This window comes from Erinaceus europaeus, chromosome 4, assembly GCF_950295315.1.
Source record: "Erinaceus europaeus chromosome 4, mEriEur2.1, whole genome shotgun sequence".
In the NCBI taxonomy this organism is placed as follows: Eukaryota; Metazoa; Chordata; class Mammalia; order Eulipotyphla; family Erinaceidae; genus Erinaceus; species Erinaceus europaeus.
In genome coordinates this window covers 47911335-47927923 of record NC_080165.1, presented here as the reverse complement: position 1 = coordinate 47927923, position 16589 = coordinate 47911335, and the positions used below count along the sequence as shown (strand labels likewise).

Below are 16589 nucleotides of genomic sequence, written 5' to 3'. Positions count from 1 at the left end.
GCAGGTCTGCAGGTGTCTTATCTTTCTCTCTTCTTCTCTGTTTTCTTCTCTCTCCATTTCTGTCTGTCCTATCCAACAACAACATCAATGGCAACAATAACAGTAATCACAACAAGGACAACAAAATGGGAAAAAATGGCCTCCAGGAGCAGCGGATTCATAGTGCAGGCACCGAGCCCCAGTAATAACCATGGAGGCAAAAAAAAGAATAAAGAAAAGGGGACATAGAGACATCCCAACTCTGCTTAATCAACTGTGGAATTTCTTCCTGATTCCATCCATAGTGCTCCTAAGTGGTGCCAGGGTTTGAATCCAGGGGCGCATACTTGATCTACTAGGTGCATTATCTCCTAGCCCACATCATTTTTACAGATGATTTATTTTACCCACCAATTTCCTGACTTTGGTCAAATATTGTCTGTTTTGCTGTTTGTCTAGATGGGCTGGCATTCCCAGCCCAGTGTCACATTATTATAAAGTGCTCTAATTTAGAGCTGATCAATGGAGAGATTATTCCAGCACATACGTAACTTCAGTTTTCTAGAATTGTGTTACAAAAATTAAAAGAAATGGGCAAGATTAATTTTATAGATTTGACTTAACAATGCATTCAAAATATTTTAAGAATCAGTATAAATTAATGAAATATTACCAATAAACTTTAATTATAACTAGATAAAATTAAAATTTCATTTCCTCATCTTTAGCAATATTTCAAATGCTCAATAATTATGTAGTTGCGGCCCAAGAGGTGGCTCAGTGGGTGAAGCATTGAACTCTCTAGCAGGAGTTTGATTTCCAGCATTGCATGTGCATTGTGTTCTCTATGTCTCTGTATCTCTGTCATTGTAAAAAATTAAGATATAACTCCATGACTTATGCTCCCTGCCATGGATAACATGGCTCCAGTCTTTGCAATGCTGCCCACACTTATACCCTTAGACTCATATTCCCATATCTCTGTGCTCCTTTTGTCGTGTAATACAGACTCCATACGCTTTCTCTTTCTCAGTGATTTTTATATATGCCTTTTTATCTCTGCATCATAGTCATGAATCTGAAAGACAACATGCCTAAGTGATTTCCATGGGATTTTACTTACTGCTTCATATTAAATTCCCAACCTTATGTTAGGACTCAGATTCTGAAGTGATTTAAGACTAGCTAACTAAAGAAATACATGCATAAACAGACCAAGTCCCAGAATTTTGTTGCAGTGTAGTGTGTTCTTTCAGAAAAATTTAATGCTGTGCATTGCTTAGTATGACTGATAATAACCACTCTTGTTTCATGTACAAAAGTATTTAGTTGAGAGAATAAGTGCTAACAAACTTGGTAGACGAAAGAACACCAACATGTACCGTGTACTGTTGACTTCAAGGACAAAAGACTGGTTGTGAAATTACAGATACCGTGCTAGTACAGTTGTTTAAACCTATCTGACTAGCTCCGAATGCCAGTGATATTGATGACTAGATAGTGGCATTGGCAGCCAGGTGCAGTGGATACTCATGTGGGTAGAAGATTCTCACTGGTAGACCCTGAACTGTATGTAGAAGCCTAGATGGGTAGTCATCTGGGTCCTGACACTTCTAGGAACAACTGCCTCTTTTAGGTCACTGCTTATTGATATAATTCTATATCACTTGTATAAAATACTCCTGTGTTACTTGCTATTTTTTTAAAAAATGTTTTATTTATTTATTTGGATAGAGAAAGAAATTGAGAGGGGAGATAGAGGAAGAGAGACAGATACCTGTAGCACTGCTTCACCACTTGTGAAGCTTTCCCCCTGCAGTTGGGGGCTTGAAACTTGTGCATTGTAGCATGTGCACTCAGCTGGGCGAGCTACCACCTGACCCCATCATCTGCTATGTCTACAGCAGTCCTTTACCTAGGATATTTCTCCCATTGGGTTACTTATCCAGAGCCCCAAGACTCTTCCTCTTGTGCATGGTGTCAATATACAGCCATATCCTTATGCTTTAAGATAACGGCAAAGAATTACTGGGAAGAGAAAGGTATACAGTATGATTTTTAGTTAATGACTGCACTTTGACTACAAAACAACAATGCCTTTTCTTGGTCGTCAGGTACCACTTCCTAAAGGCAATTGCAAAAAAGATTTTAATGCTTTTACAGTAAATACTTGAATGATAGCTAGTTTGGATTGATAATACTCAAAATGTTTTTCTTCTTTTTCATCTTCCAACTCCTAAGAGGTACTTATGTACCCACCCACCCCCATATCTCTATATTACAATGACCAATTTCTGCTTGAATTTCTTTACTGTTGAAATTATTTCCTTGTTCGACATTATAATCTCCAAAGGCCTAAAAGAAGGGTGAGTTTTGGAAACACCCCCATCCCTGCCCCAAAAAGAATGTGTAATTTTTAATTATTATTTTTTAAATTCAAATTCTTGTCTTTTTCATCAGTCATTTATAAGGTTAACTATGGTAAGATGCTGTTTCCTCATGCCATGTATTTAAGTGTTTGTCCCCTTTTCTCACCTGTAGGGCTCCTTGGTAATGGCCAGTCTAAGGGATTAGGACCAGCATCAGAACAGTCAGAGAATGAGAAGGACGATGCATCCCAAGTGTCCTCTACTAGCAACGATGTTAGTTCTTCAGATTTTGAAGAAGGGCCGTCAAGGAAAAGGTTAGTACCCAAAGCTGAAAATGTTGTTGCCTTTAACCAGGGACTTTAAAGTAGCCACCCAGTTTTTATTCCATGGGAACACATTTGGGCCCACCTGCTGATTCTTTAGCTTTTCATAAATGATCCAAAAATCTGGATTTTTTTTTTTTCTTAATCAGTTATCTTGGCTTGTAAATATTGCTCACTATTTAAAAAAAAAAAAAAGGCTGTGGACCAAACAAAATCTTTTCTTATCATAAGGATTTACTAAACAGTTCCTAATTTGTAATTCCTGTTTTGACTGTTCATTTTAATTTAATTAGTAATATTTTTTGAGCTTATTAGATGCTGTTGCTACTTCTTAAGAGATACTGTTTGAAATTGGGAGAACTAAATGTAATTCTGAATTTTTCAATCAGAAAAACAAAATCTGTCATCTAACTGAAGTTAGTACTTGAAGAATCAAACTTTGAATTGTGAACAGTTCTTCCTGAATATGACTTTTCTTTTTTTTTTTTTTTAATTTATTTAGTTTATTCCCTTTTGTTGCCCTTGTTGTTTTATTGTTGTAGTTATTATTGTTATTGTCGTTGTTGGATAGGACAGAGAGAAATGGAGAGAGGGGAGGGGAAGACAGAGAGGAGGAGAGAAAGATAGACACCTGCAGACCTGCTTCACCGCCTGTGAAGCGACTCCCCTGCAGGTGGGGAGCCGGGGTTCGAACCGGGATCCTTATGCCAGTCCTTGTGCTTTGCGCCACCTGCGCTTAACCCGCTGCGCTACAGCCTGACTCCCTGAATATGACTTTTCATAAATAAGCTCAAGAGAATTTGATAAGGAAGAAGTTGTCCATGATAGTTTTTGATAAGGGATTGTCGTTTCATAATCAGTGTTAGTGATGCTTTATAATGCTTTGAATTTGAAAATTAAATAACTCTTTACTAGGTACCTGCTTTACCTCCTATTTGATATACTCCCTAACCCCCACCTCCCACCCCATCACCACCTTCAAACTTCATTTAAAATTTGTATTTCATTTCATTTCATTTCATTTCATTTCATTTCATTTCATTTCATTTCATTTCATTTCATTTCATTTCATTCTTTTCTCATCTCATACTCAGTGTTTTCTTGGATGGCTAAGCCATTAATCTATAAATGACTTTTTCTTAGAATCTGTTTGAGTGGTTGAGGAAAGAAAAGCTTCCCTGATTCGGTTTTCTTTGTTGATAAAATGTGTGATTTTAATGCAAAAATTGAGAGCAAAGGACAAAATTAGCTGTGTATAGGTATTTAAATTATTTAACAGAACTCTTCTTTAAATCTAAACATGGAGACACAGGACTCAAAGCTATAGTTGCTTCTTTCCTTCATCATGCAATGTCTTCCATTAGAAAGATGATTTTTCTAGAATCTTTACTGATTTCTCTGTGTCTTTTCTCTTAGTACTCAGCACTGTATCTTAGGAGTTATCCGTTAGATTTGTTAGTATAGTTAGCAGAAATAGATGATACACATTTCTGCCAGGGTTTTTGGGTTTTGTGTGTTACTCTTTTTTTAAAGGTAACTGTCTCCATGAGAAGCCTATTGCGTGCCACCACCTGGCCCTGAACATCTAGTTTGCTTAGAGTCATATTTTTTAAGATTTTACTTATTTATTAATGAGAATGATAGGAGGAGAGAAAGAATCAGACATCACACTGTTACATGTACTGCCAGGGTTGAACTCAGGACCTCATGCTTTATCCATTGTGCCACCTCCCAGATCACCTTTTTAAAAAAATTTATTTTATTTATTTATTCCCTTTTGTTGCCCTTGTTGTTTTTATTGTTGTAGTTATTATTGTTGTTGTCGTTGTTGGATAGGACAGAGAGAAATGGAGAAAGGAGGGGAAGACAGAGAGGAGGAGAGAAAGATAGACACCTGCAGACCTGCTTCACCGCCTGTGAAGTGACTCCTCTGCAGGTGGGGAGCCGGGGTTCGAACCGGGATCCTTATGCCGGTCCTTGTGCTTTGCGCCACCTGCGCTTAACCCGCTGCGCTACAGCCCGACTCCCACCTTTTTAAAAAAAAAAATTTATTTATTTATTCCCTTTTGTTGCCCTTATTGTTTTCCAGATCACCTTTTTTTTTTTTTAAAAAAAAAAAAACTTTTTATTCCCCCCCCCCCTTTTATTGCCCTTATTGTTTATCATCGTCATTGTTGTTGTTATTGCTGTCATTGTTGTTGGATAGGACAGAGAGAAATGGAGAGAGATGGGGAAGACGGGGAAGAACTCTATGAAGCGACCCGCTGCAGGTGGAGAGCGGGGTCTCAGACCAGGATCCTAATGCCGGTCCTTGCGTTTTCCGCCATGTGCTCTTAACTCCGCTGCACCACTGCCTGCCTCCCATAGTCATACTTGTATAAGACATCCCCCCTAAAACTATGTTTCAGCTTACATACTTGGCGATGCACCACATTTACTTGAAGTCGGAAATCTTTGTAGCACATAAAGTGCAGTAGAATTGAGTGCTCTGTTATTACACTCCAGGAGTTGGCATGGTGGATAAAGCTTTGGATTATTAAGTATGAGGGTCCTGAGTTTGAATGTTGGCATTATAGGTGCCAAGATGATTGATACTTGGGTTCCCCCCCCCCCATCGATAAAAACTTTAAAACAACAAAAATAAAAACCCTGTTTTTCACCTAGCCATTATCATCTTGAATTATTCTTTGCACAAGGAAGAAGCAACCTCTCTTTTAGAATGCTCTCTGAGGCACAAGGCATTTGAAGGGAGATAATACTGGTGGAAGTTTCTTTTAATTGTCGTAATGTGCTTAAATTTTATTTATTTATTTATTTATTTTTATTGCCACCAGGGTTATCTCTGGGACTTGGTACCAGCACTATGAATCTAGCACTCCCAGTGGCCTGCCAACCTTTCTTCCCACCCCCCTCTTCCTGTCCCCTTCTCCCCTGCCCCATTCACCCTTTCCCCCTTCCTACTTCCCTCCCTCCCTCCCTCTTTTCTGTTTTTTATTTGACAAGATAGAAATTGAAAAGGGGGGTGGGGAGGAGAGGCCTTCAGACTTGCTTCACCTCTAGTGAACCTTTTCCCTGTACAGACTCAGCAAGTTGAAAGACTGACTGCCATCCTCTCTTGTCAGCAAGATAGTTCTTTTGGATGGTGTGCTGTTTTGACATATGTGTGATCTAGATTTGAGTCTGGCCCTATCACACTGAAGGAAGCTCTCTCTCTCTGTATCAGTTTTTTTTTTTAGTAGTTTTTAGTATTTAAAATTTAAATATTAATATTTATTTATCCCCTTTTGTTGTCCTTGATGTTTGTTGTAGTTATTATTGTTGTTATTGATGTCATCATTGATGGATAGGGCAGAGAGAAATGCAGAGAGGAGGGGAAGACAGAGGGGGAGAGAAAGATAATCACCTGCAGACATGTTTCACCACCTGTGAAGCAACCCCCTTGCAGTTGGGGAGCCAGGGGCTCAAACCAGGATCCTTAAACCAGTCCTTGCATTTTTTTTTCCCCCTCCAGGGTTATTGCTGGGCTTGGTGCCTGCACCATGAATCCACCGCTCCTGGAGGCCATCTTTCCCCCACCTTGTTGCTCTTGTTGTTGTAGCCTCGTTGTGGTCATTATTATTGCCATTGTTGATGTTGTTCATTGTTGGGTAGGACAGAGAGAAATGTAGAGAGGAGGGGAAGAGAAAGATAGACATCTGCAGACCTGCTTCACTGCCTGTGAAGTGACTCCCCTGCAGGTGGGGATCGGGGGCTAGTCCTTGGATTTTACACCATGTATGCTTAACCCGCTGCACTACCTTCCAACTCCCCAAAGTTGACTTTTTACCCCCATGATATATTATTGCCCATCCTATTATACTTAATTGTTGTATATGAGTTTACTGCCAAGAATTATCAAAACTAGAATGGAAACATTTTGTCAGCCAGCTGCAACTGACTCTGAGGCACTTGGGGATGGTGGTTGTAGCAGTAGAGATTCTTTCTTTGCCTGGTGGAAAGAAAAGTGTTGTACCAAAAAGGTGATGACAGTGTACTTTTAGGTTTAAAATGGATCATTTGAATTGGCCGCTCATATAAAACACAGGTAGTCCTTACTTAGTGACCAGATTTCGTTTCTGAAGCCAGCTTAATATATCTTTCAGGCATAACACACTGTATAGGTAGTAAGTCTAGGCAGTGTCATGTCACCTTTGCATTATTTGTAACATTTTAATATGTTGAACCATTGTACTAAAATGGAAAAAAAAAGTAGTAGAACTAAATTATCCTGTGGGATGCACACAATAGAGTAGATGTATATGCCAAGCTACTTCAGGACCAAGACTGAAACAGATGATGTCAGATTTGGCGTTTGAAGCTGAGCTGCTGTGCTGCCGGTTTCCGAGAGCAGAGTTCATAGTACAAGTGCCTCGGTGCTGACTCATCAGCCAGCTGCTCATGACTCTGATTGGCCAGTGAACAAGTAGGTCACTAGTAAAGATTAGATGTGAAATTAGCTTTGTATATTTTGTTTTGGGGTGGGTGCAGGACTTGCTGGGACAAATTAAAAGACAATGGTAGTTTTAGGCATGTCATGGGAACTTTGTGGCTTCGTGGTAGAGAGTATGGACTGCAGCCAGACCACATGGTTTCCTATTCTAGCTCACCATAAACTTGTGTGATGTTGGGTGGGTTCTGTAACATTTTGGGCCTCAGTTTCTTAATTTGTAAAACATACCACCTCCACATACATTGGAGACTTTCTGTATATTTTAGATAATCTTGATCTATACAAATTGTTTTTATATTTCTATCTTTCCTCAGGTGCCATTGCCACTTCCACCTGTGTGGGTGGATGGAAAAGTGTAGGTGTCGGTCCCTCTTTTGAAGTCAATAAGTCACAGCAAAGAGTCTTGTGGTAGATTGAGTGATTTTCTTTTTTAACTAGAGCATTGCTCAGCTCTGGCTTATGATGGTGCTGGGGATTCAACTTCAGGGATGAATATACAATTTTTTATTAGTGATTTAATATTGATTTGTAAAATTATGACAGGGGTATACTTCTACACCTTTCCCACTAACAGAGTTCTGTGTCCCCATTCCTTCCACTGGAAACTGCATTAGTTCTCCCAAGACCAGGTATAGATTGAGCATTATTTATGTAACTATTGATCTATATTTATATATATTTGCCCATTTTATATGATCCTACCTTCTCTTCTTTCTGAGTCAAACCTACTACTTCTGAGTGTCCTTCGTTCCTTGTTTTCTTTCCCCTTCCCCTTCCCCTTCCCCTTGCCCTTGCCCTTGCCCTTGCCCTTGCCCTTGCCCTTGCCCTTGCCCTTGCCCTTCCCTTTCTCTTTCTAGGTCCTGATGAACTGAAGTTCAGAGCCTTCGGGTCATCTTCCCCTAACATTTACCCCTCTGGGAGTATGGACCAAAATTCCTTATGGGGGACAGAAGATAAAAGGTTTGGCTTCTGTAATTGCCTCTCTGCTGAACATGGGCACTGGCTGGTTGATCCATACACCCAGCCAGTTTCTTTCCCTAGTGGGGTAGGGTTCCGGAGAGGTGAGGTTATGGGACACATTGGTGATGTCATCAGGCATGAAGAATTTTTGCATAACCATTATACTACCTCACTGTCTAATAGAATGAATTTTCTTTATTAGAAACTTGATGTGAATAGGTATTTGTTTGCCGGCATAAATTAAGTGAGGCTGTGTTGGTGAATATATATATATATTTTTTAAATTTTATTTATAAAAAGGAAACACTGGGAGTTGGGTGGTTAAGCCCATATGGCACGAAGTGCAAGGGCTGGATTAAGGATCCCGGTTCGAGCCCCCGGCTCCCCACCTGCAGGGGAATAGCTTTACAGGCAGTGAAGCAGATCTGCAGATGTCTATCTTTCTCTCTGTCTCTCTCTCCCCCCCCCCCATTTCTTTCTGTCCTATCTAACAACGACTACATTAATAACAACAACGACAATAAAAAAATAAGGGCAACAAAATGGAAAATAAAATAATTTTTTTTTTTAATAAAAGGAAACACTGACAAACCATAGGATAAGAGGGGTACAACTCCACACAGTTCCCACCTCCAGAACTCCGTATCCTATCCCCTCCCTTGATAGCTTTCCTATTCTCTAACCCTCTGGGCGTATAGACCTCTGGGAGTATAGGGCCATTATGGGGTGCAGAAGGTGGAAGGTCTGGCTTCTGAAATTGTTTCGTCACTGAATGTGCCATTGATAGGTTGATCCATACTCCTATTCCGTCTCTCTCTTTCCCTAGTGGGGCAGGGCTCTAGGGAAGCGGGGCCCCAGGACATACTGGTGGGGCTGTCTGCTCAGAGAAGTCCGGTTGGCATCATGATAGCATCTAGAACCTGGTGCCTGAAAGAAGAGTTAACATATAAAGTCAAACACATTGTTGACTAATCATAGACCTAAAGGGTGGAATATTGCAGATGACAATTTAGGGGTCTCCGTTTTGAAGGTAGCTAGTAGGCCTATTGTAGTTATATTCCAAAGGGCCCATGACTATACTAATTTTTTCCTGCGCCTGATATCTGATATTCCGGTGGACCCAAGTTGTTGTCTGGGGAGATGATGTCATGGCTGGAAAAAGGGCCAGAAAGCTGCATCAGGGAAGAGAGTAGGTGTATATAAATATTTTTGAGGTGAATACATTTTATCTCAGTTGTTCACATTAGTCACCATTTCATTTTGGAGGGACGCCTCTATATTTTAGTAGTTTATACTAAATTTTCTTCCAAACATTGGCAACAAACACATAAAATTTTATAATGAACTAGAAAAAAGTGTGTAGAATATACCTTTGTACAACTTAAGTGTACTTTTTGCTAGAAAGCTACTGTACTTTAGTTAGGGAAGACTTACTGAGTTAAAAGTTAGTTTTTTTCCCAGTATATTGTGTTTTGATTGTGAAGAACTTTTTTTTTTAAGGAATTATTTTTTAATATTCTTTATTTTATTTTTTAAAATATTTTATTTTATTTATTTATTCCCTTTTATGCCCTTGTTGTTTTATTGTTGTAGTTACTATTGTTGTTGTCATTGTTGTTGGATAGGACAGAGAGAAATGGAGAGAGGAGGGGAAGACAGAGAGGAGGAGAGAAAGATAGACACCTGCAGACCTGCTTCACTGCCTGTGAAGCGACTCCCCTGCAGGTGGGGAGCCAAGGTTCGAACCGGGATCCTTATGCCAGTCCTTGTGCTTTGCGCCACCTGCGCTTAACCCGCTGCACTACACCCCGACTCCCTTTTTTTTTTTTTTGAGGGAGAGGGTATCATGTCTTGGTATAATGTCTAGACAGAAATATATTGAAGATCGTGAATATACTTCCACAGCCTGAATGATCGTGAATATACTTCCACAGCCTGAATGTCACTATTAATGTTTTATTTACTCGTTTCTCTTCTGGGCTTTGTTCATATAAAATAATTTTTCCTGCTTCCAAGTTTGTATTTTAAGCCCAGATGTATAAGAATTTTGCTTGGCAGTTTGTATTGTTACAAATTGGGGAGTTGTTCAGCTTGAGCATTCTTAAGAATGAGAATTTCAAAAGCTTATGTTTCTACATTTCCTTTGAATAAAATGCATTAGTATAGTTTAGAGTTAAATGTATTAAGTTAGTGCCAAAATCCAAAGCAAAACAAACTAGAAAGGGCTTAGGTATAAACTTCATATTTTAAAATTTAGGTTTGGGTGCCTACTACTCTGTAGATTTTTGTTGTAAGTTTAAAGAACATTTTTAGCAAGTAAAGATTAACACCTATCATGGTTTTCAATCCTGGAGGTTTTCAAAATCTTCATTTAAACTTTTTTAAAACTTAAAAAAAATATATTTATTCCTTTTTGTTGCCCTTGTTTTATTGTTGTAGTTGTTGTTGGATAGGACAGAGAGAAATAGAGAGAGGAGGCGAAGACAGGGGGAGAGAAAGATAGATGCCTGCAAACCTGCTTCACAGCTTGTGAAGCGACTTGGGGGTTCGAACCAGGATCCCGTGCCAGTTGTTGCACTTCGCGCCATGTGTGCTTAACCAATTGCGCTACCGTCTGACTCCCCTGATTTAAACATTTTCTGTTTGAAGTAAAGAAAGGATAAAACAGAGGAATAGACTATTTTGTGGCAACTTTAATCACTTTAGAAAATAACTGTTGGGCGGAAGGTAGATAGCATAATGGTTATGCAAACAGACTCTCAAGCCTGAGGCTCCAAAGTCCCATGTTCAATCCCCCGCACCACCATAAGCCAGAGCTGCGCAGTGCTTTCTCTCTCTGCATCTCTCTCAAAAATAAACAAAATACTTTAAGACTTTAAAAAAATTTAAAAAAAAAGAGAAGAACTGTGGAATGAAATTTATGGCAAATACAGATGCCAGATTTATCCAGCCTTTTTTATTTGCCTAGGTAACTTTCATTTCTGGGGCTCTTTCTTTTCTATAGACCCTGAACTCCCTGCCTTTTCCCTTTTGCCTGAAGGACTTTTATCTACCTATCTACTACCGTTCCCCCCCACCCCTTCCTAAAACAAACCAGAGCATACCTGGCACGTGTGATACTCAGGACCTCCTGTTTGTAAATCCATCACTCTAGCTACTCTGCCACTTCCTGGGTCATGACTTCAGAACTTCATTTCTAACACCAGTCTGCCAAAATAGAGTGATTCTTTCACTTGTGTACATCTGAAAAGGTCTTTATTTCACCTTCATTAAAAGAAAACACAACAAGTATTACTTTATGAGAAGATGTTGTCTTTAGGACAACATCTTTGTTGTTTATAGGACTGTTGTCATAAGAATACACTTCACATTTCCAGTCTATCCACTGTGTTGCCGAAGACACATTTTAATTCTGTAAAACCAGGGTCATTTGATCAGGGAGATGCCTCTTCTTCTTTTACATTTTGTCCTAGTAGGACCGCTGAGCTGGAGGAAAGCTGTCACTTTTCTTTCTTTCTCTTCCTTCCTTCCTTCTTTCCTTCCTTCTTTCCTTCCATCCATCCATCCTTCCTTCCTTCCTTCCTTCCTTCCTTCCTTCCTTCCTTCCTTCCTTCCTTCCTTTTTTTCACAGGGAGAAATTGAGAGACAAGGGGAGGAGGATAGAGAGGGGGAGAGATAGATAGGACACCTGCAGACCTACTTCACTGCTTGTGAAGCGACCTCCCTCCCCTACAGGTGGGGAGCCAGGGGCTTGAACCGGGATCCTAATGTCAGACGGTCCTAATGTCAGTCCTTATGTCAGTCCTTGTGCTTTGCGCCATGTGCGCTTAACCCACTGCGCTACTGCCTGGCCCCCTATATTAAGATTTAAAAAATTTTTTAAAAATATTTATTTATTTTCCCTTTTGTTGCCCTTGTTGTTTTTCATAGTTGTTGTAGTTATTGTTGTTATTGATGTCATCGTTGTTGGATAGGACAGAGAAAAATGCAGAGAGGAGGGGAAGACAGGGCAAGAGAAAGATAGACACACCTGCAGACCTGCTTCACCGCCTGTAAAGCGACTCCCACTGCAGGTGGGGAGCCGGGGGCTCGAACCAGGATCCTTACACCAGTCTTTGTGCTTTGCGCCACGTGCGCTTAACCGCTGCGCTACTGCCCGACTCCCTATATTAAGAATTTTTAAAAAAGATTTTAGAATCATATAGACTGGGTTAAAATTTCAGTTTTTCTGAGTCTCCATAGGAGTGTCAGTCTCCAAAAGCATGCTCTTCCCTTTTTGGGGTAGCTGTGACACATACAGGATTTCTGACGGCCACTTTTTTAAAAAAAAATTTTTTATTTTATTTTATTTTATTAGTATTTAATAAACCATATAGTTCTCAGAACAAACATTTTTATTTTATTTTTTTAAAGATTTTTTTAAATATTTTATTTTATTTATTTATTCCCTTTTGTTGCCCTTGTTGTTTTATTGTTGTAGTTATTATTGTTGTTGTCGTCGTTGTTGGATAGGACAGAGAGAAATGGAGAGAGGAGGGGAAGACAGAGAGGAGGAGAGAAAGATAGACACCTGCAGACCTGCTTCACCGCCTGTGAAGCGACTCCCCTGCAGGTGGGGAGCCGGGGTTCGAATTTTTTAAAGATTTTTAAATTTATTTATTCCCTTTTGTTGCCCTTGTTGTTTTATTGTTGTAGTTATTGTTGTTATTGATATTGTTGGATAGGACAGAGAGAAATGGAGAGAAGAGGGGAAGACAGGGGGAGAGAAAGATAGACACCTGCAGACCTGCTTCATTGCCTGTGACACGACTCTGCAGGTGGGGAGCCAGGGGCTTGAACCGGGGCCTCCAACCAGGATCCTTATGCTAGTCCTTGTGCTTTGTGCCATGTGCGCTTAACCCGCTGCGCTATCGCCCGACTCCCACAGCAAACATTTTTAACATGTGCACTCAACCAGGTGTGCACCACCCAGCCCCATATAGCAAACGTTTTTAAAGAATTGCCATTTTCCGAGCCTCACTGCTGGCTTTTGAGCTAACACACTACAGAAAGGCCCAGTGCCTGCTAACGGCATGCATTGGAGCTGCAGTAATGTAATGAGCATCTTGGGGAACTGAAGTGTCTGTGGGAGGGGACAGCAGCTGTGGGAGACAGCAGAACAGCAAATGCCTCTCAGCTGTCCTTGGGCAGGACCAAACCTCAGCACATGAAGTGGTTAATTGTGCTCTGTAGCAGGCTGCTTCTGGAAGCCATGTGTGCTTCAGTGCTTTTTGTGGCTGACATCACAAGACGGCTGTGAGAAGGACTGAAAGGATACACATGGTTGTTGGGAAATTTTCAGATTCTAGTCCAGTTTTTTTTTTTTTTTTTTTACCTTGAAAATGTTTGAATTGATCCAACATTATTGATGTAAGGAATCATCTGTTGTGGCCTGGGAGGTGGTGCAGTGGCTAGAGTGCTGGACTTAAGTTCACCAGCTGTCTTAAGTTCAGTTTCTTGCATTCTTAAAATCTCCCTCCCTCTCTAAGTGAATCTTTAAAAATAAAACAAAACTAATTTTTAAAAAGTCAGTTGTAGTGAGGGCAGGCTGCAGCCTATATTTCCTCACCACCGCTATGTAGGTGGCAGTCATCCATTGACAGGACCTTGTAATAAATACTGTAGTGGCAGGCCAGGAACTTCACATAAGCTTCCAGTTGTACCAAACCAACTAGGCAGACTTGAAATAGCTAGCAGTCTGATTTAGAAACCTATCTCAGCAATACGTAGAAGCTTAGAATGCATTGTTCCCTATTCAGTCTAATCCAAGATGCTATTTGTTGAATGTGCATTGAGCTAGAGCATTAATTAGCCTCCTTGATAATAGAAGAAACACTTTGTCCCAGAGAATGAGCTTTGGTCGTGAACTTTACTTTTTGAAAGATATTATTGTCGTTATCTGCTTATGATCAGGCTACTTATAGTGAAAATTGGTTCCATCCTGTCTCAAGCATTTAATATTACCATGGGATTTCAATTTTTTAAATGTTAAAAAAAAGTAGCACATTTCTAATTTGGGTAGTTAGGGGTGACACAGCAGTTTTATATACTGGAAAAACATTTATGTAGGAATTTTTGCAGGGAGAGGTGTAAATTCTATGGCAACTCTTTCTTGCTCTGTGAACTTAAAAGAAATCCCCATGGGAGTCGGGTGGTAGCGCAGTGGGTTAAGCAAAGCACAAGGACTGGCGTAAGGATCCCATTTCGAGCCCCCGGCTTCCCACCTGTAGGGGAATCACTTCACAGGTGGTGAAGCAGGTCTGCAGGTGTCTATCTCTCTCCCCCTCTGTCTTCCCTCCTCTCTCCATTTCTCTCTGTCCTGTCCAACAACACGACAACTATAATAACTACAAAAATTTAAAAAAAACAATAACAAGGGCAACAAAAGGGAATAAATAAATATTTAAAAAAAGAGAAATCCCCGTTGTTTTTTTTTTGCTTTGTTTTTTGTTTTTTTACTGTTAATGGTTACCGTCCTAGAATTGTGTCTTCATACTTTTCATGAGTGAAATTAGGTTCCCCTCCCTTTTTTTTTTGGCTCCAATGCTCCTGGAGGCCAATTTCCCTATTTTGTTGCCATTGTTGTTGTTGTTATTGCTGTTGTTGGATGGGACAGAGAGAAATCAAGAGAGTAGGGGAAGACAGAGAAAAACACCTGCAGATCTACTTCACCACTTGTGAAGTGATCTCCCTGCAGATGGGGAGCCAGGGGCTTGAACCAGGATCCTTACCGCTGGTCCTTGTACTTTGTGCCTTATGTGCTTAACCCACTGTGCTACTGCCCGGCTCCCAGGTTTCTCCTTTTTAAACAAATTCTTTTCCATTCTGATTCGAGATTATGTCTAGAGAAGTAGATACTGAGCTCTGTGCAATTGTCCATTACTGTTCTAATAGGTCAGTGCAAGTGAGTCTCATTGCAGAGGGAGGCAGGGAAATAGTGGGTTTACTCAGAGCCTATCTCCTTTGGAGGGTTAAAGATATCTAGATACTTTTGATTTAACTGACCATTAGCTATTGAAAGCACATTTCTAGGCACTTGTGGGAATGGACTTTCTGCGCTCATGATTTGCATCAGGTTCCTAGTGGGAGCACAGACTTCTTCCAGGTTATTAAAGGAAAGTTGCTAGAACTTCCTTTGAGGCAGTTTAAATTGTTGCCTTGTCCATTTCCTTTTCCTGTTACCTCCATTACTTCCACTGCATGCAAATTATGGCTTAGCATGCATTGTGGTTGCCACGGAAACTAGATACCAGTTTCTTTCCACTTGTGTCATGGCTCTTCCTGCTCCTTTAAACATGGTCTCTGTCACATGTTTTGCCCTCCTTGCCTTTCATACTACAAAAGCCAAATGTAAACATACCCAGGATCTTTTTATCTGACCCTCCTAGAAACAGTTTTTTTTTTTTTTTTTTTTTTTTTCAGTTTGTGGATCTCCCTGGATGAAATTGAGAATGAACACATAGGCACTGGTTCTAGTCAACTCACATGAAAGACAGTGTATGCAGGGATTGTAAATATTTGGAGCCAACCTCATTTGTAAGGGAGTGACAGCCATTTCTGTCACATGTGGGTCACATTCTGCGGGGCTTTTTAGATAACACTTTTCTTACCAAATGTTTCCTTTTATTTATTTATTTAAAAAAAAAACACTGAAAAAGCCGTAGGATAAGGGGTACAGTTCCACACAATTCCAGAACTCCGTATCCCATCCTCTCCCTTGAAAGCTTTCCTATTCTTTATCCCTCTGGGAGTATGGACCCAAGGTCATTATGAGGTACAGAAGGTGTAAGGTCTGGCTTCTGTAATTGCTTCCCCGCTGAACATTGGCATTGTCAGGTCGATCTATACTTCCAGCCTGTCTCTCTCTTTCCCTAGTGGGGCAGGGCTCCAGGACACATTGGTGGGGTCATCTGCCCAGAGAAGTCTGCTTGGCATCATGGTAGCATCTAGAACCTGGTGGCTAAAAAAGAGTTAGGATATAAAGCAGAACAAATTGTTGACTAATCATGAACCTAAAGGCAAAAATATTGAAGATGAAGATTTGGGGGTCTCCATTTTGGAAAAAACGAGGGGCAGGGGTAGATAGTATAATGACTGTGCAAAGAGACTTTTGTGCCTGAGGCTCCAAAGTCTCAGGTTCAATCCCCTGCACCACCATCAGCCAGAGCTGAGCAGTGCTCTGGTGTTAATAATAATAATAACAACAACAACAACAATAACAACTGGAAAAAAAAAGAAAAAGCTAGTAGGTCTATTTTAGGTATATTCCATGGGGCCCATGACTTTACTAGTTTTTCCTGCACCTGATAGCTAACATGCAGGTGGACCCAAGTTATTGTCTGAGGAGATGGTGTCATAGTTAGAACAAAATGTTTTTTCATGTCAGTATCTCACTTGGTTGCTTAGTATATCCATTAAAAGCATTGCACA

At 40.3% G+C, this 16589-nt stretch overlaps 1 protein-coding gene across 1 annotated transcript in view; it reads left to right on the top strand.

The window, feature by feature from the left end:
• The window catches only part of JARID2 (jumonji and AT-rich interaction domain containing 2), a 278157-nt gene that overhangs the window by 164457 nt on the left and 97111 nt on the right, over positions 1-16589 (top strand). Inside the window, exon 3 of the mRNA XM_060189331.1 lies at positions 2521-2662. Coding sequence (XP_060045314.1) covers positions 2521-2662 — 142 coding nt within the window. The remainder of the gene's footprint in view (positions 1-2520; positions 2663-16589) is intronic.